Source organism: Procambarus clarkii, chromosome 81 (assembly GCF_040958095.1).
Source record: "Procambarus clarkii isolate CNS0578487 chromosome 81, FALCON_Pclarkii_2.0, whole genome shotgun sequence".
Classification (NCBI taxonomy): domain Eukaryota; kingdom Metazoa; phylum Arthropoda; class Malacostraca; order Decapoda; family Cambaridae; genus Procambarus; species Procambarus clarkii.
The window spans coordinates 9,575,763-9,602,976 of record NC_091230.1 but is presented as its reverse complement, the minus strand read 5'-3'; the positions used below and the strand labels follow the sequence as shown (position 1 = coordinate 9,602,976).

At 42.7% G+C, this 27,214-nt stretch overlaps 1 protein-coding gene across 1 annotated transcript in view; it reads left to right on the top strand.

Moving 5' to 3' along the window:
• The window catches only part of LOC123773031 (insulin-like peptide receptor), a 531,432-nt gene that overhangs the window by 75,900 nt on the left and 428,318 nt on the right, over window positions 1–27,214 (top strand). The window contains exon 6 of the mRNA XM_069315507.1: window positions 25,552–25,660. Coding sequence (XP_069171608.1) covers window positions 25,552–25,660 — 109 coding nt within the window. The remainder of the gene's footprint in view (window positions 1–25,551; window positions 25,661–27,214) is intronic.

Genomic DNA, 27,214 nt, shown 5'->3' with positions numbered 1-27,214 from the left:
TATCGATTCAAGTAACTTTCCCACAATAGACGTTAGGCTAATTGGCCGATAGTTTGACGCAAGTGATCTCCTTTCGTAAATATTGGTACCACATTAGCACTTTCGTGCTCTCGGCGCTCCAAAAAAAATCAATACCCTAGATGCTTTCGGCATTTTGCGCGCCTACGCGTAAGACCGAAAAAGTGTACACTCTTTTGACTGTCCTGACAATAATTGAAGGCGCACGTATTTAAATTTGGTATCACTGTGTTCGCAATGAAATTGTCTATAAGAGCATACCTATAAAATGCCGCCCAAGCATAAGGAGTATCAACACCAAATAAAAAACTATGCAGATCACTCGCCGAGAGCGCCAAACAGCAACAAAATGTTTCCACTCTCGTAATGGTTGCGAAGCCTACAGTTGTCCTACATCGGTAATTTTGGTATCATTGGAATCGCAATAAAATTCTCTACACGGACATATGCATATGAATGTTTAATATAGGTAATTGCCCACCCGCAATAGCGTATGAAGTGGAGAGTAGTTAGCCGCGAGCACACTGGCGAAAACACAGGGGGGAAATCATGCTTGGAAAGTTTATACATTTATACGTTTCCTGACCCTACTTTTCTATGTACGTATTTCTTTTTTATACCAATGTGTTCGCAATAAAATTTTCTATAAGATGAAATGTATAACATTTGTACAAAGCATGTGTAAGAGAAGCGCCAAATATAGAACCACGTCGCTCAGTATGCGTTCGCGGCAGAAACGAACGCATTGTTTTCGTTCGTTTGATTTTTGTCATGTTTATACTTGTTGAAACATTTTATAATTTGTATGACAGTGATCGCAGTAAAATTCCCTACACAGACATATACATAACACATACAAATATTTCCCACGTGTTGGATATATCAACGGCTAAAGGGAACCCACTGCCACACGACCGCCACACCCAGAGCCACACCCCCAAACATACTTTTGTGTTTTTTTTTTTTTACTCATAGAAGTTTATGTGATATAATATTCATTCTGGTACCAAAAAATTCGCAAATAAATTCTCTACAAAACGTATATAATATAACTTCTTATAGATGATAAAAAATTCAAAATAGGTGTACTTACCCTGTCTATGTTGATTGAAGATCAACAGTTGAGCATTTTTTCTTCACTCCACCATCTTCAGGCTTCTGATCCTGAAGTTGCTCATCTGATGTTTCTTAGGTGGAGTGAAGCTGTTGCCGGTAGTTATTTTTTCTCCACCCAAAATATCTTTTTTCGGTGGTACCTTGTGTAGCAAGGCGCAGCGCACAGTGCCACATCACAAGTTTTACATCCATATATCACGTCCCTCCTTTTGCCAGACTTGTAACAAACACGGCATCTTTTTTTTTTTTTTAGCCAAGTGCACGAGTTCATGCGTCAACTTGTAGTTGAGACGTTGTTCTGAATCTATAATTCTTGTATTTTTTGGATTCACTGGAAGAATATTGTCTTCTACAGGAACCACCAAACTTGTAGTAGAATCTTCTATGAAATCAGAAACATCAAGTGGTTCTATGTCCTCAATGTCCATTTCAGAATTTGTGGTTGATGAGTGGGCTTTAGGTGTTGAGGTGAACAGAGGACGCCTCGCACCAGATGGCCCGGGTGTTGAAACTGCCGCGTCAGCAGGAGGAGCTGTGCTGGCATCTATGTCGGGAACATGTGGTATACTTGTTGTTGGCCATTCCTTGCTGTTCCACGCCAATAAGGCTTTTATTCCTACTGCGTGAAACTCTAATAGTGTTAGTTTTTTTGTATCTGTTGAGTAGTGGTTATACAATGCGTATGCATTGTGCATGGCCATTTGCAGAAAATAGAAAGTGATCTTCTTGGTCCATTTGTGGGGTTTTTTTTCTTGCAAACTCATAATATTTGACCATTTGATCAAAATGATCAACACCTTTCATGAACTTATTGTAATCCACTATGGCCTTGGGTTTCCCCATCCCTCTACCTCCCCCATCCTTTCCATTCCCTATGGACATCAAAGCGAAAAGCCTTGGGTTTGTTCATTTTCACAATTTCTACTCCAGTTCTCCCGTCACCTTTACGAACGCGTTTCCTGCGCTGTGCTTGAGTAGTGTCGGTATTGTGGATATTGGTGATGACAGAGACGGGGCGCTTGTCCTTACAAACTATAACAAAGGTGTTATCCTTACGCATGTATACGGTCGTGTCGGTTGCCATTTTACCCTTTACAACTTGTTGCAGATCCTTGGGGGCGCCACGTTGGAGTCTAAGTGTGCCACATGTGTAAACACCAACTTCACGTAATTGTTCTGTTAGGCTTACCGAGTTATAGTAGTTATCCATATACAAATGATAACCCTTGTTGACTAGGGGCGCCATCAACCCCATCACGGTTTCCACTGTCGTTTTTCCAATTCCACAATACACATCAAATTTATATATGTAGCCTGATTTCCCTTCGGCCAACATATAAAATTTTACACCATATTTATCAGGCTTGTTGGGATTGTAGACCTTGAAAGAGAGGCGGCCTCGCCAAGCCATTGTACCCTCATCGAGACTCAATTCTTTTTTGGGGATATATACAGATTCAAATTTTTCTGAAAAATAGTCCATTAGTGGTCTAACTTTTATCAATCGGTCACTATTATTCACTGGAATGCCTTTTTTGTTATACATGTGGAAGAACTTAGAAATGTGTTGCAACCGAGCAGACGACATAAACAAGTTGAAGAATCGACAATGCCACATCTGATTCGTCTGCCAGTACATCCTCATTGTAGGCATCTTCACTATGCCCATCAGTATGCACAGGGCCAAATATAGGACCATTTCTTTCACCGACACTGGTTTCCACGTTTTTCTTGCTGACTCAGCCATGAGATGTATGACGTGTGTGGCATGCAAATTTGTTTCATACGCTAAGTATTCAACCACTGCTCTAGTGAAAAATAATTGTAAAAACTGCAATGGAGTAGCAGGTAGTGGAATTGTTAGGCCAGGGGTTGCAGTAAAGTCATCAACGATGGGAGGAGTATTGCTACGATTCCACTCATCACCCAGCCTAGCCCTCTTTGGTACCGGACACGTGCGGTTACCGCGTGGCGGGGCTGGGGCTTCTTCATCACTCTCACTCGAAATATCTTCATCACTTGAGGAAACCTCATAAAGAACATCATTTTCCGGTTCGTCAGCCTCCAAATCATCATCAGAAGACCCTGAAAAGGCTTCAACAACGTCGGGAATCTTGGATGGAGTGAGATTGACCCCACGATACAGATCGAAAATCCTGGCGATCTCTTCTGCTTTCCTAGATTTCCTACCTTTGTTTTGCGTTCCACTGCTTGTTCCTGGTGCAGCATCCATGTTGAAGGTATTGAATGGGTTTTAGGTACACGAGAACGGAAACGGAACGGAAATAAATGCGTAAAACGGGTCACGTTTGCCGCGAGAGGGGAGCACAGTGTGGGCACTTGGCGTGTCAACAAAACAATGGGCCGACCACGTGACCGGGTAGGCCGAGATGCCATGTGTTCGGTGAGGGAGAACGGGAATTTCATGGAGAACAATCTGAGAGTATCCCCATCCATTTCGGTTAAAAAATGGAATTTATAGAAATATTTTTTCGATTGACGAGAAAAGTAGGCAGTTATGCGGAATCGTAAGAAAAACCAGTGACGAGTTATCTCTAATCGAAAGCGCGAAAGTGTTAGCTACCTTCCATGACTCAGGCACTCTGCCTGACTCTATTGATTTATTAAATATGGTAGACAGTGGGTCGGAAAGCTCCTCTTTGTATTCTTTAAGCACCCTGGCAAACACTTCATCCGGCCCTGGGGATTTGTTTGGTTTTAGTTTTTCTAATTGTTTAATTAATTACATCCTCCCTGGTAACTGCTAAACTAGTCAACCTGTCCTCATCCCCACCCACATAGACTTGTTCGGCTGAAGGCATATTGTTAAGTTTTTCTTTAGTAAATACAGATATAAAATATTTGTTAAATATACTACTCATCTCCTTGTCATTATCCGTTATTTGATCTGTCTCAGTTTTTAATGGATCTATCCTTTCCCTAGTCTTAGTTCGATATAACTGAAAAAACCCTTTAGGATTTGACTTTGCTTGCTCTGCTATGCGAACTTCATAGTTTCTTTTTGCTTTCCTAATCTCTTTTTTAACATTTCTAACCAGTTGTATGAATTCCTGTTCTAAACTGACTTCCCCATTCTTAATCCTTTTGTACCAAGCTCTCTTTTTACCTATAAGGTTCTTCAAATTCTTTATTATCCACTTTGGGTCATTAATATTCGATCTATTCAATTTGTATGGTATACTATGTTCCTGTGCTTTGTTTAGAATATTCTTTAATAAGTTATATATTAAATCCACATCGAAATCCCCTTTTACGTCACCTATCGCTGGGTTCATGTTTCGCTCCAAGACCGGCCTACACCCCATACCCAAGACTTTCCAATCTATTTGACCCAAAAAATTTCTTAGGCTATTAAAATCAGCTTTTTGAAAATCTGGCACTTTAACAGATTTTTTTCCTACAGGTCTATTCCATTCTATGCTAAATCTGATTTCTTTGTGATCACTGTTCCCTAGCTCACTCCCTATTTCGATGTTATTAATTTGTGTTTCCCTGTTAGTTAACACTAAATCTAAAATATTATTCTCCCGCGTTGGTTCCTTAATGTGTTGCGTAAGAAAGCACTCGTCAATTAATTCTAGAAAATCTTCTGCTTCACTATTCCCTGTTTTGTTCAACCAGTTTATTCCACTAAAATTTAATTCACCCATGATATAAATACTGTTAGATCTAGATGCTCTAGATATTTCATCCCATAGATGCTTTGCTTCCATTCTGTCTAAATTTGGTGGCCAATATATAACTCCTATTATAATATTATTTTCTTTTTCGTTTAATTCTATCCAAATAGTTTCTGTATGTAGCTCAGTTTTGATTCCCTCTTTGAGACTACATTTCAAATTTTCCCTAACATATATGGCTACTCCCCCTCCTCGTCTAATATATCGATCTGTATGAAATAGTTTAAATCCATTTATTTGATATTCAGCTAATAGTTCTCTATTTTCTACATTCATCCACGTTTCAGTAAGTGCAATAATATTTATTTTTTTCTGCGCAGACAAGAGCATTTAATTCGTTAATTTTATTTCTTAGACTTTTACTGTTAGTGTAATATACCCTAAGTGAATTGTTATTTTGAGGCCCTTTTCTTTCCCTGATCATTTTGCCAATTCTTTTCTCCCACGAACACATACTTTTATTACCTTCTTCCTCCAAATCAGTTCCCATACCTCTATCTACTAACAGTTTAAACTCAAACAAACACCTCTAACCACTGGTTCCAACGAGTTCGCAACAGCAACAACCCCAGCCCTCGATAGATGCACCACATCACGAGCATACATTTCATTTCTTCCATAGAAGTGTTCCCAGTTGTCTATGAGAGATATTGCATTTGATTTGCAATATCTTTCCAGCCGGCAATTGACACCAAGTGCCCTCGACATCCATTCATTTCCCATTTTGAGTTGTATAGTTTGTAACAGGGTTGTTGATTTGTAGAACCAATTACCGCGTAACGTGGTGGAGGTGGGGTCCCTGGATTGTTTCAAGCGCGGGTTGGACAAGTATATGAGTGGGATTGGGTGGTTATAGATAGGAGCTGCCTCGTATGGGCCAATAGGCCTTCTGCAGCTACCTTTGTTCTTATGTTCTTATTACTGGCAGTTGTCACTATTACTGGCAGTTGTCACTATTACTGGCAGTTGTCACTATTACCAGCAGTTGTCACTATTGCTGGCAGTTGTCACTATTACTGGCAGTTGTCACTATTACTGGCAGTTGTCACTATTACTGGCAGTTGTCACTATTACTGGCAGTTGTCACTATTACTGGCAGTTGTCACTATTACCAGCAGTTGTCACTATTGCTGGCAGTTGTCACTATTACTGGCAGTTGTCACTATTACTGTCAGTTGTCACTATTACTGGCAGTTGTCACTATTACCAGCAGTTGTCACTATTACTGGCAGTTGTCACTATTACTGGCAGTTGTCACTATTACTGGCAGTTGTCACTATTACTGGCAGTTGTCACTATTACTGGCAGTTGTCACTATTACCAGCAGTTGTCACTATTACTGGCAGTTGTCACTATTACTGGCAGTTGTCACTATTACTGGCAGTTGTCACTATTACTGGCAGTTGTCACTATTACTGGCAGTTGTCACTATTACTGGCAGTTGTCACTATTGCTGGCAGTTGTCACTATTGCTGGCAGTTGTCACTATTACTGGCGGTTGTCACTATTGCTGGCGGTTGTCACAATTACCAACAGTTGTCACTATTACCGGCAGTTGTCACTATTACTGGCAGTTGTCACTATTACTGGCAGTTGTCACTATTACCAGCAGTTGTCACTATTACTGGCAGTTGTCACTATTACTGGCAGTTGTCACTATTACTGGCAGTTGTCACTATTACTGGCAGTTGTCACTATTGCTGGCAGTTGTCACAATTACCAGCAGTTGTCACTATTACTGGCAGTTGTCACTATTACTGGCAGTTGTCACAATTACCAGCAGTTGTCACTATTACTGGCAGTTGTCACTATTACTGGCAGTTGTCACTATTACTGGCAGTTGTCACTATTACTGGCAGTTGTCACTATTACTGGCAGTTGTCACTATTACTGGCAGTTGTCACTATTACTGGCAGTTGTCACTATTACTGGCAGTTGTCACTATTACTGGCAGTTGTCACTATTACTGGCAGTTGTCACTATTGCTGGCAGTTGTCACTATTACTGGCAGTTGTCACTATTACTGGCAGTTGTCACTATTGCTGGCAGTTGTCACTATTACTGGCAGTTGTCACTATTGCTGGCGGTTGTCACAATTACCAGCAGTTGTCACTATTACTGGCAGTTGTCACTATTACTGGCAGTTGTCACTATTACTGGCAGTTGTCACTATTACTGGCAGTTGTCACTATTACTGGCAGTTGTCACTATTGCTGGCAGTTGTCACTATTACTGGCAGTTGTCACTATTACTGGCAGTTGTCACTATTGCTGGCAGTTGTCACTATTACTGGCAGTTGTCACTATTGCTGGCGGTTGTCACAATTACCAGCAGTTGTCACTATTACTGGCAGTTGTCACTATTACTGGCAGTTGTCACTATTACTGGCAGTTGTCACTATTACTGGCAGTTGTCACTATTGCTGGCAGTTGTCACAATTACCAGCAGTTGTCACTATTACTGGCAGTTGTCACTATTACTGGCAGTTGTCACTATTACTGGCAGTTGTCACTATTACTGGCAGTTGTCACTATTACTGGCAGTTGTCACTATTGCTGGCGGTTGTCACAATTACCAGCAGTTGTCACTATTACTGGCAGTTGTCACTATTACTGGCAGTTGTCACAATAACCAGCAGTTGTCACTATTACCGGCAGTTGTCACTATTGCTGGCAGTTGTCACAATTACCAGCAGTTGTCACTATTACTGGCAGTTGTCACTATTACTGGCGGTTGTCACAATTACCAGCAGTTGTCACTATTACTGGCAGTTGTCACAATTACTGGCAGTTGTCACTATTACCAGCAGTTGTCACTATTACTGGCAGTTGTCACTATTACCAGCAGTTGTCACTGTTACTAGCAGTTGTCACTATTACCAGCAGGTGTCACTATTACTAACAGTTGTCACTATTATAGTTACTGGCAGTTGTCACATGATAGAGGTTTTTAAGTGGATGAATGGACATAACAGGGGGGACATTAATAGGGTATTAAAAGTATCAACACAAGACAGAACACGAAACAATGGGTATAAATTGGATAAGTTTAGATTTAGGAAAGAATTGGGTAAATACTGGTTCAGTAACAGGGTTGTTGATTTGTGGAACCAATTGCCGCGTAACTTGGTGGAGGTGGGGTCCCTCGATTGTTTTAAGCGCTGGTTGGACAAGTATATGAGTGAGATTGGGTGGTTATAGATAGGAGCTGCCTCGTATGGGCCAATAGGCCTTCTGCAGCTACCTTTGTTCTTATGTTCTTATGTTTATGGCCTCTTTCAAAGCATATAATTCTGTTTGCAATGTTGAGCACCCACTATTCAAGCTCCAGTAAGCTTCATTGTTGGTAGTGTAAACTGCTGCCCCAGCAGAACCTCTTTCTTGATCAACTGATCCATCTGTGAGTCGTTGTAGGTCTTGAGATGGTTTCCATTTGTTGTTCTATGACTGCTTTGAGCCTCTGCGAGTCATATGCTGATCTTTTAACTGGTTATCTTTCAATGATTATCTTTAGACTCGATTCTTCCCATGGAGGAGGCTGCCGAAAGTATTGATATGATCAATCTTCCCTTTGTTTTTAATGGTCCATTCCAAGTCCACTTTGTCTATAATCTTGACCAGATTATCCGTCCATGTACTTATTGTTTACACATAAAATACATTCATACTTATACTCGTTTTGGGTGATGTGATATGGCACAAAAGTTTCGGGTGAGGTGAAACATAAGACAGAACACGAATCAATGGGTATGAGAACATAAGAATGGAAGTAACTGCGGAAGGCCTATTGGCCCACACTTCCTCTTGCTGCTTCAATATTCGTTTGGGGTCTTGAAGTGGGTAGAATATAGAATATAGCTGATGTCGAGTCTCCTGCTGTCGCTGTATTTATCGATGATTTCTGTGTTGCTTGTTAAGATTTCTCTGGTGATGGTCTGGTTGTGAGAAGAGATTATATGTTTCTTGATGGAGCCCTGTTGTTTGTGCATAGATAATTGCCTAGAAAGAGACGTTGTTGTCTTGCCTATATACTGAATTTTTTGGGGTTTACGGTCCCCAAGCGGGCATGTGAAGGCAAAACATGTATAAGTATGAATGTATTTTGTGTGTTAACTAAGTCTTTCAAAATGTAATAAGAAATTACGAAACGCAGTCAGGCGTTAGACCAGGAATAAAAATTAATTTCGGAGAGTTACTTTATCAAATACCCTCGACAGTGAAGAAGAACGTAAGAAATATTGAGAAGATTCGTGTTAGAATTATTAATCTTACTCTTTCGGTCTTATTCAATATATATATATATATATATATATATATATATATATATATATATATATATATATATATATATATATATATATATATATATATATATATGTCGTACCTAGTAGCCAGAACTCACTTTTTGGCCTACTATTCAAGGCCCGATTTGCCTAATAAGCCAAGTTTTCCTGAATTAATATATTTTTTCTATTTTTTTTCTTATGAAATGATAAAGCTACCCATTTCATTATGTATGAGGTCAATTTTTTTTTATTGGAGTTAAAATTAACGTAGATATATGACCGAACCTAACCAACCCTACCTAACCTAACCTAACCTATCTTTATAGGTTAGGTTTGGTTAGGTAGCCGAAAAAGTTAGGTTAGGTTAGGTTAGGTAGGTTAGGTAGTCGAAAAACAATTAATTCATGAAAACTTGGCTTATTAGGCAAATCGGGCCTTGCATAGTAGGCTGAGAAGTGCGTTCTGGCTACTAGGTACGACATATATATATATATATATATATATATGACAATGTCAGACCACGGAGGAAAAATGAAACAGGAAATTTCCTTAAGTACTTTCGTATATTAAATACATCTTCAGAAGGTAGATGAAGATGACCTTCTGAAGATGTATTTAATATACGAAAGTACTTAAGGAAATTTCCTGTTTCATTTTTCCTCCGTGGTCTGACATTGTCACATTCTTAATCACGTGTTTATTTTTGTGATATACACACACATATATATATATATATATATATATATATATATATATATATATATATATATATATATATATATATATATATATATATATATATATATATTTATATATATATATATATATATATATATATATATATATATTATTAAATATGACCGAAAAAGTAAGATTAATAATTCTAACACGAATTTTCTCAATCTTTCGTACATTACGCTTCACTGTTGGAGGTAAATCAAAAATCAATTCTCCAAAATTCATTTTTATTTCTAGTCTGACGCGACACGGGTGCGTTTCGTAAAACTTATTACATTTTCAAAGACTTTAGTTCACAAATACACAACTGAATAGAACTTACGTATCTCCGATTTTATATCTACATTTGAGTGAGGTGGAAGGGGTGATGTGGCATTAACACAAGACAGAACAAAATGTGGTATTAATAGGGTATTAATTTCATCAACACAAGACAGAACAAGAGTATTAATAGGGTATTAATTTCATCAACACAAGACAGAACACGAAACAATGGATATTGAATAGAAGTGTTTGTAGAAAGCCTATTGGTCCATATTTCTTGATGCTTCTATATTGGAGCGGAGTCTTGAGGTGGGTAGAATATAGTTGTGCAATAATTGGCTGTTGATTGCTGGTGTTGACTTCTTGATGTGTAGTGCCTCGCAAACGTCAAGCCGCCTGCTATTGCTGTATCTATCGACTAGATACAGCTATCGATAGATACAGCGATAGCAGGCGGCTTGACGTTTGCGAGGCACTACACATCAAGAAGTCAACACCAGCAATCAACAGCCAATTATTGCACAACTATATTCTACCCACCTCAAGACTCCGCTCCAATATAGAAGCATCAAGAAATATGGACCAATAGGCTTTCTACAAACACTTCTATTCAATATCCATTGTTTCGTGTTCTGTCTTGTGTTGATGAAATTAATACCCTATTAATACTCTTGTTCTGTCTTGTGTTGATGAAATTAATACCCTATTAATACCACATTTTGTTCTGTCTTGTGTTAATGCCACATCACCCCTTCCACCTCACTCAAATGTAGATATAAAATCGGAGATACGTAAGTTCTATTCAGTTGTGTATTTGTGAACTAAAGTCTTTGAAAATGTAATAAGTTTTACGAAACGCGCCCGTGTCGCATCAGACTAGAAATAAAAATGAATTTTGGAGAATTGATTTTTGATTTACCTCCAACAGTGAAGCGTAATGTACGAAAGATTGAGAAAATTTGTGTTAGAATTATTAATCTTACTTTTTCGGTCATATTTAATAATATATGTCTACAGGAAAGACTGCTACCAAAATATATATATATATATATATATATATATATATATATATATATATATATATATATATATATATATATATATATATATATATATATATTGTGACGATAATCTCCTTCAAGAGATTGAGCCTGCTCTTCCCTCCACAATTACGTCGTTGAAATTATATAAAACTACTATGGAAGAAATGTCCAACAACGACAACAACATCTCCAAGGTTTGCCAGAGCGCAAAACGTATGCAGCCAGGGACACCTGTTCAGACTCAAACCGCCAAACTACCTGTTGATCGCTACCAGCTCCGCTGATTGGTCGCCGGTCTGGCTGCAACTGCACTCCACCCCCCCATACTACTTGATGTCTGGGGTCGCCACGACCTCAGACCTCAGAATATTCTGTGCTTCCGCGGTTACCACTCCTCCCGGCTAGATGTTAGCGTGTACTGAGAGAGGTGGTAGCTTAAAGCCAATATTCCAGCACCTTCCCTTTATTTTTGTATTGCACTTCTTGTTATTTTGTCTTAACGTAACTTTTCATTGTGTCATTTAATTATTCTTATTATTTTGATTGATTGATTTTATTATACGAATTTGTTTGTCCCTTTTATTCATGTTTTGATTTATTTAACGTAATTAAAATTTCATTGTTAAAGTTTACTTGTGTTTTGTGTGTCTTCTCCTTACCTTACCACAGACGAAGTTCCAGTTTTCTATTTTTTTTTATAACTATGTGACGAGGCCATACCCCTAGCCTTAAACAGCCGAACACCAACGCGTTACCGTCACAATATATATATATATGTCGTACCTAGTAGCCAGAACGCACTTCTGAGCCTACTATACAAGGCCCGATTTGCCTAATAAGCCAATTTTTCATGAATTAATGTTTTTTCGACTACCTAACCTACCTAACTTAACCTAACCTAACTTTTTCGGCTACCTAACCTATCCTAATCTTTAAAGATAGGTTAGGTTAGGTAGGGTTGGTTAGGTTCGGTCATATATCTACGTTATATTTAGCTCCAATAAAAAAAAATTGACGTCATACATAATGAAATGGGTAGCTTTATCATTTCATAAGAAAAAAATTAGAGAAAATATATTAATTCAGGAAAACTTGGCTTATTAGGCAAATCGGGCCTTGCATAGTAGGCTGAGAAGTGCGTTCTGGCTACTAGGTACGACATATATATATATATATATATATATATATATATATATATATATGACAATGTCAGACCACGGAGGAAAATGAAACAGGAATTTCCTTAAGTACTTTCGCATATTAAATACATCTTCAGAAGGAAGATATTCCTTCTGAAGATGTATTTAATATACGAAATTACTTAAGGAAATTCCTGTTTCATTTTCCTCCGTGGTCTGACATTGTCACATTCTTAATCACGTGTTTATTTTCGTGATATACACACACACACACACACATATATATATATATATATATATATATATATATATATATATATATATATATATATATATATATATATATATATATATATATATATATTACCTCCAACAGTGAAAAGAAATGTACGAAAGATTGAGAAAATTCGTGTTAGAATTATTAATCTTACTTTTTCGGTCATATTTAATAATATATGTCTACAGGAAAGACTGCTACCAAAATATACTAATATATATATATATATATATATATATATATATATATATATATATATATATATATATATATATATATATATATATATATATATATGTATGTTGTTGAATATGACCGAAAAGGTAAGATTTATAATTCTAACACGAATCTTCTCAATATTTCTTATGTTTTTCTTCACTGTCGGTGGTAATAAAAATAACAATTCTCCAAAATTAATTTTTTAATTGTCTGACGCCTGAACGCGTTTCGTAATTCGTATTACATTTTCAAAGACTTAATTTACACACAAATTCGTCGTACTTATACTCTATTGGATGAGGTGATATGGTACAAAAGTTTTGGGTGAGGTGACAAACACAAGACAGAACACAAAACAATGTGTATAAATTGGATAAGTGAACATATGAATGGAAGTAACTGCAGAAGGTCTATTGGCACATGCTTCCTCTTGCTGCTTCCATATTTTTTCGGGATCTTGAAGTAGGTAGAATAAAGTTGTGCATTAATTGGCTGTTGATTGCTGGTGTTGACTTTTTGATGTGTAGTGCCTCACAGATGTCAAGCCACCTGCTATCGCCGTACCTATCGATGATTTCTGTGTTGTTTGTTAAGATTTCTCTGGTGATGGTCTGGTTGTGAGAAGAGATTATGTATTCCTTGATGGCTCCCTGTTGCTTATGCATTGTTAGTCGAAAGAAACGTTGTTGTCTTTCCTATATACTGAGTTCTTTGGGGCTTACAGTCCCCAAAGTGGGCATTTAAAGGCATAGACGACGTTGGTCTTCTTCAAAGCGTTCTGCTTGGTGTCTGGCGAGTTTTTCATGAGTAGATTGGTCGTTTTTGTTTTGTTTTATAATAAATTATCAATTGTATTTTCTGATTTTTGTCTGTAGGGATGACGTTCCTATCAACAATATCTTTCAGGACTCTCTCCTCCGTTTTATGAGCCGTTGAAAAGAAGTTCCTGTAAAATAGTCTGATTGGGGGTACAAGTGTTGTGTTGGTTGATTCTTCAGAAGTTGCATAGCGTTTTACCTTGCTTTTTATGATGTCTTCAACGAAACTGTTAGAGAAGCCGTTGTTGACTAGGACTTGCCTTACCCTACAGAGTTCTTCATCGACTTCTTTCCATCCTGAGCAGTGGCGTAGATCACGATCGACGTAAGCATTGACAACACTCCTCTTGTACCTGTCTGGGCAGTCACTATTGGCATTGAGGCACATTCCTATGCTTGTTTCTTTGGTGTAGACTGCAGTATGGAAGCCTCCGCTCCTTTCCGTGACTGTTACATCCAGAAAGGGCAGTTTCCCATTGTTCTCCATCTCGTACGTGAAACTCAACACAGAATTCTGCTTAAATGCCTCCTTCAGCTGCTGCAGACATCTGGCATCAGGTACCTGTGTACAAATGTCGTCAACATACCTGCAGTATATGGCGGGTTTCAAGCCCATGTCAACTAAGACCCTCTGCTCGATGGTACCCATGTAGAAGTTCGCAAACAGGACACCTAGGGTAGAACCCATGGCGACCCCATCTACTTGCTTATACATGTGCCCATCTGGGCTCATGAAGGGTGCCTCTTCAATGCAGGCTTGGAGTAGTTTCCTCAGTATGCTTTCTGGCATATGAAGAGGAGTGCAAGCCGGGTCACGATACACTCTCTCTGCTATCATCCCGATTGTCTCGTCCACAGGTTCGTTGGTAAATAGTGACTCCACATCCAACGAGGCTCTTATCACCGTGGCCCGTGCAGCGCTCAGTAAGTCGACAAATTCCTTGGGAGACTTCAAGCTGAAAGCACAGGGTACGTAAGGAGTCAGCAACCCATTGACTTGCATAGCCTGTCTGTATGTGGATGTGGGTATCTGGCTGATGATTGGCCGAAGAGGGTTTCCTGCCTTGTGGGTCTTGACATTTCCATAGGCATAACCAGGTTTGTATTCCCCAACAACTTTTGGCAGGTGGAGTCCGGATTCCTTGGCGTTCACAGTTTCGATCAATCTGTTTAGCTTCGTTTTCAATTCGGCTGTAGTGTCTTTCGTTACCCTTTGGAATTCAGTTTGGTCAGAGAGTATGAGGTTCATTTTTGCCAGATATTCGTCTTTTTTTAAGAATGACGTATATTGGCGACTTGTCACCTCTCCTAATGACTATCTCCTTGTTCTCACGAAGGCTCTTAGCTGCCGCTTTGAGTTCGGGGGACAGTATGGTGCTTCTGTAGTTACCTCGAAACTTTCCTCCTTCTGCAATAAGTTCTGCTTGCAAGGTGTCTTTAGTGGTCACCTTCTTTTGCTTCTCGAGGTCAAATATATCGTCCAATAGGATCTCTAACTCCACTTTCCGGGCCATCTCACTCGGTCTGGACATTGAACAAACGAACATTTCCATATACATATATATATATATATATATATATGTTTCATTGAATATGACCGCATATTCTGTATTTATTATTTTCTGGTTTAGGGCTTCTATCCCTCTAACTATTTTCTTAGCATCAGGGCTTAATTGGAATAGGAGTTCACCAAAACTCATTTTCGTACTTTTAAGGTGAAGAAAAGAAGTGATTTACTAGAGTGTATTACACTTATTTGTATAATTTGCACGACGTTTCGAACCTCCATGGTTCATTCTCAAATGAACCATGGAGGTTCGAAACGTCGTGCAAATTATACAAATAAGTGTAATACACTCTAGTAAATCACTTCTTTTCTTCACCTTAAAAGTACGAAAATGAGTTTTGGAGAACTCCTATTCCAATTAAGCCCTGATGCTAAGAAAATAGTTAGAGGGATAGAAGCCCTAAACCAGAAAATAATAAATACAGAATATGCGGTCATATTCAATGAAACATGTTTGAAAGAAAACCTGCTGCCAGTATACACCAATATATATATATATATATATATATATATATATATATATATATATATATATATATATATATATATATATATATATATGTCGTACCTAGTAGCCAGAACGCACTTCTCAGCCTACTATGCAAGGCCCGATTTGCCTAATAAGCCAAGTTTTCATGAATTAATTGTTTTTCGGCTACCTAACCTACCTAACCTAACCTAACCTAACCTAACCTAACTTTTTCGGCTACCTAACCTAACCTAACCTATAAAGATAGGTTAGGTTAGGTAGGGTTGGTTAGGTTCGGTCATATATCTTTGTTAATTTTAACTCCAATAAATAAAATTTGACCTCATACATAATGAAATGGGTAGCTTTATCCTTTCATAAGAAAAAAATTATAGAAAATATATTAATTCAGGAAAACTTGGCTTATTACGCAAATCGGGCCTTGCATAGTAGGCTGAGAAGTGCGTTCTGGCTAACATGAACACCAACATTCATCACAGGCTTACCGGACTTAGGAGGAGTTGGTTTGGGTTTTGGCGATTCAGTGGTTCCTTTGTATTGAGACTTACCACATTTATCTATGGTATGTCCATAGAGTCTACAATACTTACAGTATAATTGCAAGCCAGCTTGATCGGTACTCACTTTCTCGTAACTGTACCACGACTTCTTACTGGATGATGGTTCTGGTGTCAGCCGGTGGATGAGGCTGTAAGTGTCAGCCGACTTAGCACACTTTAGGTAGTCGGTTTCTTCTTTATCTGCTAAATATAGACGGACAGGAGGCGGCACACGCCTCAAGAATTCTTCAACTAGCATGAGGTTGACGAGTTCCGCAAAGGTAGAGACATGTGCTGCTTCCAGCCATTTCATAAAATATCTCCTTTTGGTATTAGCAAACTCGAGAAAGGTGGTGGTACTTGCCTTCAGGTGGTCACGGAATTTCCTTCGATAACTTTCGGTGGAGAGAAGGTAGGCGTCCAACACTGCTTGTTTCAGAGTCTGGTAGTCATTCTCAGACGCCAATGTACTGAGTGTAACTGCAGCTCTACCTGTGAGATGTACTCTGAGAAGGGTGGCCCATTGGTCGGCAGGCCAACTAAGTTGATTAGCAAGGGTTTCAAAGGTGGTGAAAAACACATCAACTTCTGTCTCTACGAATGGTGGCATTAACTTACTTGCATGTGATATATTGAAACTGATGGGAAGATTGGCGGTAGCTTGCTGGCGTTGAGCGAGGTGTGAAGTTTCCAACGCGAATTCTTGTTTACGACATTCCATAGTCAGGGTTGCTTGTTGTCTGTCGTGTTCATGTTGAATCTCCAATTGGCGTTGTTTTGTTTCAAGCTGTACTCGTTCCCGCTCACGAAGTATTGCAACCTCATGTTCTTGTTCTTCTTTCCTCAAGGTAGTTTCACGTTCCTTGAGGGCGATTTCACGTTCCTTGAGGGCGATTTCACGTTCTTGTTCTTCCTTTTGTATGGCAGCTGCTTCCCTTTGTTGTTCGAGGGCTTCCCTTTGCTGCTCGCGTTCGATCTTGGCCAGCTCTAGTCTGAGTTTCATCGTTGCCAAATCAGTTTTATCTGCAATAAAGTAAGTTTCGTGAGTTTCAGAGTCTATCTTACCTTTCTCTAAGAAATGATTCAGTAACAGGTTATGTATTTCACTTTTGTTGGCTTGGTGGGGAACTGTTAGTTGATACTCATGTGCAAGAGTTTGTAATTCAGTCCTCTTGGCATGACTTAAAGTCCCTATTGCACCTGCTGGATCTGCACGGAAAGCTTGGAGACGAAACATGGTGAAATTAGCAAATAAATGCACAACGAATATACTGTTGTGATATGGTGAATGTCAGAAACAGGACAACGTGGCAACTTTTTTTTTTTTTTTTTTTATTTTTATAAAAGAATACACAATGTACAAAACAGACACCCGCCGAACAAACAAGTTATGAACATACACAGGACAATATAACAAAGGAAGTAAACCACGGATACATTAAACATACCCAACAAAAACCAAGAAAGAAAACACATGACACAAGGCACAAAAAAAAAAAGAGAACCCAGAAACGGGGACAGTATGTACCACAAAAAACAGAACATGTCATTAATAGCACACAATAGAAATAACATAAAACATAGGCACATCCACACAACCTTAAGTACAGAAATACAAAAGGAGAGCGCACATACAAGCCCAGCCCAACAACCCAAACACAGGTGCATAAGAGTATAGAACAACAGGCCTCCGAAACCCCTAAGAGGCAAAATTACAAAACTACATTAAACAAAAAAACATGGAAATACATACATTGAAGGTCAAACAGAAATAACTGAGTACATTTCTTTTTTCTTACTCCGTTTCCTCATGCATAATTAAAAAGACACAATACAAAGGCAGAACACAAAACACAAATCAAGAAAGAACAGATAAATAATACATAAATAGCACAAGGCAAAGTACATGGCACATAAAAAGAGAAATAACAATCAGTAATGGCAAAAAAACACTCATAACACAGGAACAGTAGTACATGAAAAGGGGGGGGGGGGAGGACAAAACATAACCCGGGCACCACAACCCCCCCACACAGAAATCACAAAAGACAGAAGAGGCACGCTCCAAACACAGAGGAGCACATAAGCATACATACCATAAAGAACAAAAATGCACAAAACATAAAACCCATACAAGGCAAACAAAAAGGCCCACGCAGGAGCCAGGGAAAACATAAAAACCACACCCACACACAAGCACACCCAACGAAACACACACCCACAGGAGCAACCACAACAGAACAAAACAACCACACACACACACACACACCCCGCCCAACCCCCGCCGAGGAGGCCCATCGGAGGACCGGGGACCGAAAATAAACCGGAACAAGACCCACCCAACCAACCCACAGCCAACATCCACGAGCCCAACCCACGACCAATCACTCAAAAGCAGCCCCACGAACATACGCACCAGTAAACCAACCACAAAAATCATCCGGAAAAGCACGCTGCAGCCACCACCAGGTGAACCGTAAGCGCCCTCTCAAAAACCCCAAAACCCTATCAACCCCATAACCCTCCCTCCGGCCAACCCACACACAATACACATAGTCAGCGACAAGAAGACAGAGCGTATTACGCACCCGTCGAGAGCCCCGCGGAAAAGACAAAAACAAAAACGGCAAAAAACCACCCCGACAACCCGGCCCACAAACCACGGCCAACACAGCACGAAACCAAGCAAGCAAACCACTCAGCCTCTCACAAAAATAGAAAACATGTAACTGAGTTTCAGGCAAACCACAGTGGACACATGCGTCAGAGGCACGCAAACCCAGCATGTACAACCGGTCATTTGTCGCCAACGACAAATGCAACATGCGAAACAACAACTCCCGCTGCTGCGGCGCCAAAAACCGCGCCCCTAACGCCGCCCACACCTCCCCCCAATCCCAACACGGGAATAAAGACTCCACCCGCGGCTGAACACGACAAAATAGAACCCCATAAATCGCCTTCACTGAGAGAGACATATAACCCGGACAACGACAGACAGCCCGAAGAATGTCTACCGCCCAGGAGTAAACAGGAGGGGTACAAAAGGCCACCTCCCGACAAACACCGCAATCCACCAAAAAACTAAACCGGACCGAACAATAAAAAACACACAAAGCATTGAGCCCCCCACCCAACGCTAAACCCTGACGCAACGAGACCCAGAACAGCGCCCGAGCCCTGGTAAACACATCAGGAATACCAACCCCACCTTCCCGCACCGCTAACACCAACGTCGAGCGACGAACCGGGTGGTAACGACCACACCACACGTACCTATAAACCTGACGTTCCAACCCCAGAGCCAGCCGGCGAGCTAGGGGGAAACACCGAGCCACGAACCAGACACGTGACAGAACTTTACAAGTAACAAGCAACGCCCGCTGATAAATTGTTAACGGGCGCGCAGCCAACAACCCAACCGCAACACCAACACTACGAGAAACCGCACCCCAATTAAATTCCAAAGATCTCTCGTAAGAAGCGAACCAGGTGATCCCCAGAACTCGCAGAGAGGAGACCACCGGAAACCAAGACCCCTCCCACACAAGGCGAGAGGACCACTCACCGATACCCATAAGACCAGATTTGGCACGATTGACCTGGGCCCCAGTGGCCAACTCAAACCTCTCAACCACGACCTGGACAGCCCGAACAGAACCAGCAGAGGCCACGAACAGGATGGTATCATCCGCATAACCGCAGATGGGTAACCGAAGATCAGAAGGCAGCCGGGGGGGACGGATCAACGCACAAGCCTTGACCGCCCGAAAAAAAGGCTCCTGAAAGAGCACATAAAGGAGCATGGAAAGCGGACAACCCTGCCTCACCGAACGGCGGACAGGGAAAGGAGCACTCAAGAACCCATTGATGCAAACCCGACTGCAACACTGAGCGTACAACATACGCACCCAACGAACAAACAAAGGCGGAAAACCAAGCCTCTCTAACACACGAAAAACAAAAGCTAACGAAACACGGTCAAAAGCCTTAGACCAATCCAGGCAAAGCATCGCTGCAGACAAGCGAGAGCCCGACACGTACAGAAGCACATCCCGAAATAACGCATTGCACTGCAGTAACGAGCGACCTGGAACACCACAAAACTGTTCCACGGAAACCACAGACGCAACCACACGGCGACACCGACCAGCTAAAATCTTGGACAGGATCTTATAGTCCACATTCAACAAAGTAATGGGTCTCCAGTTCGAGAAGAACCGCAAATCGCCCGGCTTCGGGAGCAGCCGCACAATCCCAACGCACTGAGAGACAGGCAGAACGCACCCCCGGAGGCAAGTCCGGACCACCTCCAAAAGAACATCACCCAACACATCCCAAAAGGCAACATAAAACTCGACAGGAAGACCATCCGAGCCCGGCACCTTCCCGGAACGAAATGACCTCACCACACCGAAAAGCTCCCCCAACGAAACATCTTCCTCCAAACCAACACAATCAGCAGCAGACAACCCCGGAGCACAACCACCCAAAAAACCTTCCGCAATCGCGTCGTCCCCTACCACCTCCCCATAGAGCGCAACCAACTCTTGCCGCACATAATGCAACACACCACCGGTGTCCGAAATAACAGACCCATCCGGCCTTTGCAGAGCCGTAAAAAGAACACCGTCCCGCGCAGCCTTCACCTTCCCTAAAAGATAAGGAGAGAGCCGTTCCCCGTCAACACGTTCACTCACACGAGCACGCACACGAACACCCTCGGCCCACTCATTCCGCAAACTACAAATACGCTCCTTACACTCCGCAATCTCCCCAAAACAGTCAATCCCAGCATTGTACCGCACATACAACCGCGAAAGCCTCGCCTGGAACAACCGCAGCAACCCAAACCTTCCAGCAGCCTCACGTTTGGCAGCCACCCGAAAAAACAACCGACATTGCTCCTTACACCACTCCCACCAATCTAAAACAGAAGGAAAATCACACCGCCGGGCGAGAACCCCGACCCACCAAACCCGAAACTGCCCACAAACCCTCGGAGAACGCAACAACCCACAATTCAGCTTCCACCACCCCGCGCCGACCCGTACCTGACTGGGCACACCAACCCGGACCACCACGAGACTATGGTCCGAGAAAGCAACCGGGACAGTGTGGAAAGCAAACACAGAACACCCCCCGCCAGTAACATACACGCGATCAATCCGCGAACGCGCCCCATGCGCAGCAAAAGTAAAGGACAACTCGCCTCCATAGAGCACAGCAGCATCCTTGAAACCGCAAGAACGCACCACCTCCAGCAGCGCACCCGAGACATTCTGCGGGCGGGCGCTACTACAGTCCCGCGCACTCGTCACACAGTTAAAATCACCACCAAAAACCATACACCGCGTATCATGACGCAGGAAAGGGAGAAGCCCCACCCGAAAAAACTTCTCCCGTTCCCGACGGCGAGCCACCCCCGAGGGGGCGTACACCGTCAGGAACGGAAGAACGACCCCCAAAAACTCAACCCTCACAAACAAAACCCGCCCATCTTCATCCATCTCCGTGTGAAGCACGGAGAAGGAAGCCCTCCTAGAAAACAACATAAGCGTCCCCCCGAAGGACGTCCTCGGCGGGTTGAGCACAACATGAAAATGCGCACTTAAACACTGCAGCACAGACACCTCACGAACATTATGCTCCTGGATCAGAGCCACATCCACACGCTGCTCCTGCAGAACATCCAACAGGCCCAACTGGACCCCAAGATCATTCAAACCACGAACATTCAAAGACGCACAGACAACAGAGGGCGCCATCGGGAGAACCTCAGGACACCCCCAACCCAACGCGTCCCCCAGGGGACACAACCGCACCCGCAGCGGGAGCCACATCCACACCACCAGGCTCAACCCCCTGCCGCACCCTGGAAGACGACCGGCCAGGAACCGCCTTCAAAATCACAGGAGATACACCATGCGAAGAGGGCGCCCCAGGCGTCGAGGACACCATCCACAGTTTTTCCACTTCCTCCGCTGCCCCGAGCCCGACACCACGCTCAATGCCCCGCTCATCCCCAGATCCCGCTTCCGAAGGGGGAGGAGGAACCACTGGAGAAGCGGAGGGAGGAGCACCAGCCAAAGGCACACCACCCGAAGCCTCGATCCTCTTCCCAGGGGGGCCCCTGCTGCGCGACCGATCCCTCGGAGCGCGCTTTCGTCGAGGAACAGAAGAGCCCAATGCAACCACAGGAGGCACAGCACAAGCGACAGCAAGCGGCTGCGCCACGGCACCAGCATCAGGAACACCGCTAGGCTGGCCGTCAGGAGACACAGTATCAACACCGCCCCTGGCCTCGGGAAGCACACTGGCCACTGCACACGGGTCGCCCTCCGGCACTACACCACACACGTCGGATTTCAAGGAGACACTCGGGTCGCGATGTACCTCCGCCGCCACCAGCATAGGCGCACCCGAAGCAGGAGCCGCGAGAGCATCAGAGTCAACAGACAGAGTAGAGGACCCAGCAGCAGACGGAGAGGTAGGGACAGCTGGGGACGACGCCTCCAGAGGCACACCCACAGAGCCCGGGCCCGCTGGGGGCGCCCCAGCCTCCGGCAGAAGTGGAAAATCATCCGCATGGAAAACCGATGGGTCCTCCGGGCGAGGGGCATGGCAAGCTGCAGCGAAATGGCCTACCTCACCACACCGGAAACAGGAGCGAGTCTGCCCCTGGTAGAACACACGCACATAAAACCCACACACAGCCACCCGAGAGGGAATAGCCCCAGAGAGCCGCATGCGCAAAGTACGGGCACCCATACGGAGCCCCTTCAGGCGCCCACTAAGCAGACAGGCATGACGCTGCCCCACCACCTCACCATACCGACGGAACGCGGCGGACAGCTCCTCCTCAGGAAACTGCACCGGCGCACCATGAACGCTCACATACGTCAGGGGGCCCCACGGATCGGAGACCTCCACCGTCACAGCAGAACCTGGAAGTACATGCGTCCGTGTACCCCATCGACGCACAAACAGCTGATACACCTGCGCCGAGGAGAATGTCACCGCCACCCGGGTAGGGGAAAGTTTCTCAACACCGTAGAGATCTTGGTACTCAACACGCATGACGTCCATAAGGGCAACCTCCACCAAGGGCCAGTCAATGGGGGCCGAGAAATCAAGCCGGGCGGTGTCGACCCGGCGAACACGGCCACCACTAGTCGACGCCATGACACCCGCCAGGCCCCGGCCAATGGCCGCACCACACCGTCAACAAGACGACCACCACGCAGCAGGTACAGGTCAACACTGACAGCCCGGGCCGAACGTCCACAACGTGGCAACTGGTACCTATCCTGTGGAATCTTTAACAATTAAAGTTAATTACAAGATGTTAAATGATTAATTAAATCAAGGTCGCAGGAAATCTTGTACCCGGTACTCATGTAAGAGGATAAGGGCAAGAAAATCCTACTAAACAAGCGAAACTGAGTTTCTAAAACAAATGAAACAGTTAATTGCCTCAAAAGTAAAATTGGTAGTCCAAGAATGTAGGCATACCTTGCCGAGTCTCTATAGGACATAAGCAAGTTTTCCCACTGATATTAATATGATACTTACAGAATTAGCGAACTTTTGTGCTCTGAAAAAGAAAGCTAATTCCCTACCAATGTAGGTACCATCATTTCTGACCGACATGTAGGGGTGCGAGGTGTCAACTGGTGACGAGAACTGCTGCTGAGGTCCCAATTCAGCAACTAAAGTTCGTGCTAGGGGAACTATGGCCCTCTTTATCCTCCTACTGTCAGATTGCAGAAGATTAGGTGCACTTGATCCGGGGGCAGACCACAGTACCAGGGTACCAATATGATGATCTGCCGAAAATATGAGAAATATCCCAGGGACAAAAGATGGTAAACACGAGTAATTACATGGAGGGAGAGATGACCAATTAAGAGAATGACTGAGGCCTACAGTCACCACGTAATCCAAAGTTGTCTCACCTTCACCATATGCTACTCTCGGAATGCACAATACACACAGCACCAAATAACAATAAAATTGAATATGAAAATTAGAAAAAAGCTACGTTACCAAAGCCAAATACGCTTATCATAAATTACTACTTGGCACCAGTACCTGAGTGAAGCTCCTAGGGCAGGCCCCCACTTTAATGTGACGGTAAAGCGTTGGTGTTCGGCTGTTTCAAAAGCTAGGGGCAGGGCCTCGTCACATTATAGAAAAAAGGAGAAAAGCTGGAGCTTTCGTCTGTGGTAAGGTAATGGGAAGACACACAAAACACAAGTAAATTAACAATGAAATTTTAATTACTTTAGAAAAACAAGACATGAATAAAGTTAAGCACATAAAATATAAAAGACAAGTCAACAAACAAAATAATATGAATAATCACTGGCAAATGAAAAGTTACGTTAAGACAAGTGAGTTACAGTGATAGCAAAATAAATATGAATGGAGCTGGAATATTGACTTCGAGCTGCCACCTCCCTTAGTACACGAAAGCCAAGGCTTAGTCTACCAGCGAGAGATGTCAACTGCAAGGAGCACTGAGATATTCTGACAATACTGAAGCACTGCAGCCCAGACATCAACTTGTGGCGGAGGGCGGAGGGCAGGTGCGACGGGACACCAGCCAATCAGCGACAGGCAGGCAAAGGACAAGTAGTTTGCTGTTTACGGTGGCGGTAGCTAGCAGGTGTCACTGTGTGCTGGGTACGATTTGCTCTCTGGGCAAAACGTTTGGCGATACTTGCTGGACGTATCTTCTATATTATCTTCTGTTTTTACGTACTTTGTAGGGAAGAGCAGGCTCAATCTCTCTTGAAAGAGATTATCGTCACAAAATATATATATGTATATATATATATATATATATATATATATATATATATATATATATATATATATATATATATATATATATATATATATATGGTGTCTCCTATGTCTCGTCTCCACACAACCTACCCTCTTCCTGCCGCTTCTTCCTCCACTTTTACAAGTCTTTTGATGCACTGGTGTAGTGCCTAGTCTTCTCTGCTCACTCCATTATTCTCACACGCATTCAATTATTTTTGTTAATTTATTTATCTCCATATGTCTTCATTTAATAGCTATAGACTTATCAAGGCGTGTGCAACACTTCAAATTACCAAATGAAACTTCTCCTCCATGCGTGGTGCCATCTTTTGATAATTACTTCTCATCTGCAAATAATTGTCACACACAAAAAGACTAAAAATGTATTTGTATGTATTCCTGTTTTTAGTAATGAGCTTGGATGATAGGATGGTTCTCTATATTATTTATTTTTCACTTCTAATTTTCATTCGCATTTTGTAATCTCACTTCCATTCTACAGCGCAACCGTCACGAATCTGAATGTCCCGCCTGCCCTGATGAGTTGGGTTGTCTCCGTTCGAGGCGTTGTGGAGCCCCACGCTGCTGGGGACCCAAAGACTGCCAGGCCTGTGAGTACCTCTGCTCTCTTCTAGACTCCGTGAGTACCTATGCTCTCTGCTAGACTCCATGAGTACTTCTGCTCTCTGCTAGTCTCCATGAGTATGAGTTCCTCTGTTCTCTCCTAGGCCCCCCCTCTCTGTCTCTCTCTCTCTCCTGTACTCTTATAATATCTAATGTGTAATGGGGTGGTGGCAGCTGGTGTTTTTCATTTGAGTTGAAGTTAAGCATTTCCTTGAACGTACCATTGGTTCTGTGTGAACATAGTAGTACCAGGTTACACTCAACTTTAAATATTCTTTAGACTGTTTATTCTTTAGACTTTTTGATGTGTAGTGCCTCGCAGATGTCGAGCCTCCTGCTATCGTTGTATCTATCGATGATTTCTGTGTTATTTGTTAAGATTTCTCTTGTGATGGTCTGGTTGTGAGAAGAGATTATATTATCCTTGATGGAGCCCTGTTGTTTATGCATTGTTAATCGCCTGGAAAGAGACGTTGTTGTCTTGCCTATATACTGAGTTCTTTGGGGCTTACAGTCCCCAAGTGGGCATTTGAGGGCATTGACGACGTTGGTTTCCTTCAAGGCGTTATTCTTGGTGATAAGAAAGAGAGAAGAAAATAAAGAGTACTCAGAGAAGACCTTGTGGATCATCACTGAACACTTTGACTTTTTCTTCTCCTACCACCCCTATTCTTTTTGTATGTGTGCATATATATCTAACTTTATTTTGAAATTTCATTACACAAAAAGGCTTACAATATTGGTTACATGCAGGATACAACGCTACTTGTCACAAGTTGTAGAGCTTCTCCAGGTCCTCAGATGGCGGGCAGGAACCATGGATGCAGTGAGCATTTCCTCTTTGTATCGCCACACTAAGACGCTGAAAGAGAAAACTGGCGGCTCTAGGGTTTTCAGTCGTTTCAATTAGCTTGGACCCCAGCTCCTTCAAAAACCTAGCAGCACTTTTACCCCGGGCACCAAGTGTCTCTGAGTCATTGAAGACAAAATTGTAGTGGTGCTCAAGGTCTCTGTATTTACGTGACTTGGCAGCTTCCTGGTGATAAGCAGCCCCTTCTGCCTGTGAAGTCACTGAAGTCAACATAGGTGTTGGCTAAAGTTGAAACGCAAGTGTAGTCCCACACCAACTGTCTACCATTCTTCCAGGGGGTTCACTGTGATCCTGTCTGGGCGACCGACAGGCTCATCATCGTTGCGGGGCATTAGGTAACGGGGCTCTCTCTCTGCTGGACAGCCGGCTGTGGTAAGGCTTCTCCTAATAATATTCGTTAACCTCGCCGTGTCTTACATCTCTGTCTCATGGCGTTTCACTGTCCTTTGGCAGAGAAGACCATGACGTCCGTACCTGTCGGAATTGCCTCGCCGCAAATACACCTGTATTCGGTGTGGATTGGGGCAGCGAGGTTGAGAGCCACAGCAATTCGGAGGGCCTGCGGTCGAGATACCCATTTGGTGGTGCAGTCTGTAAAGCTAAGATCATGTAACCCTGCCTGATGACCTAGGTACTCAGGTAGGATTTCCTTCATCAGGTTGTCAGATGT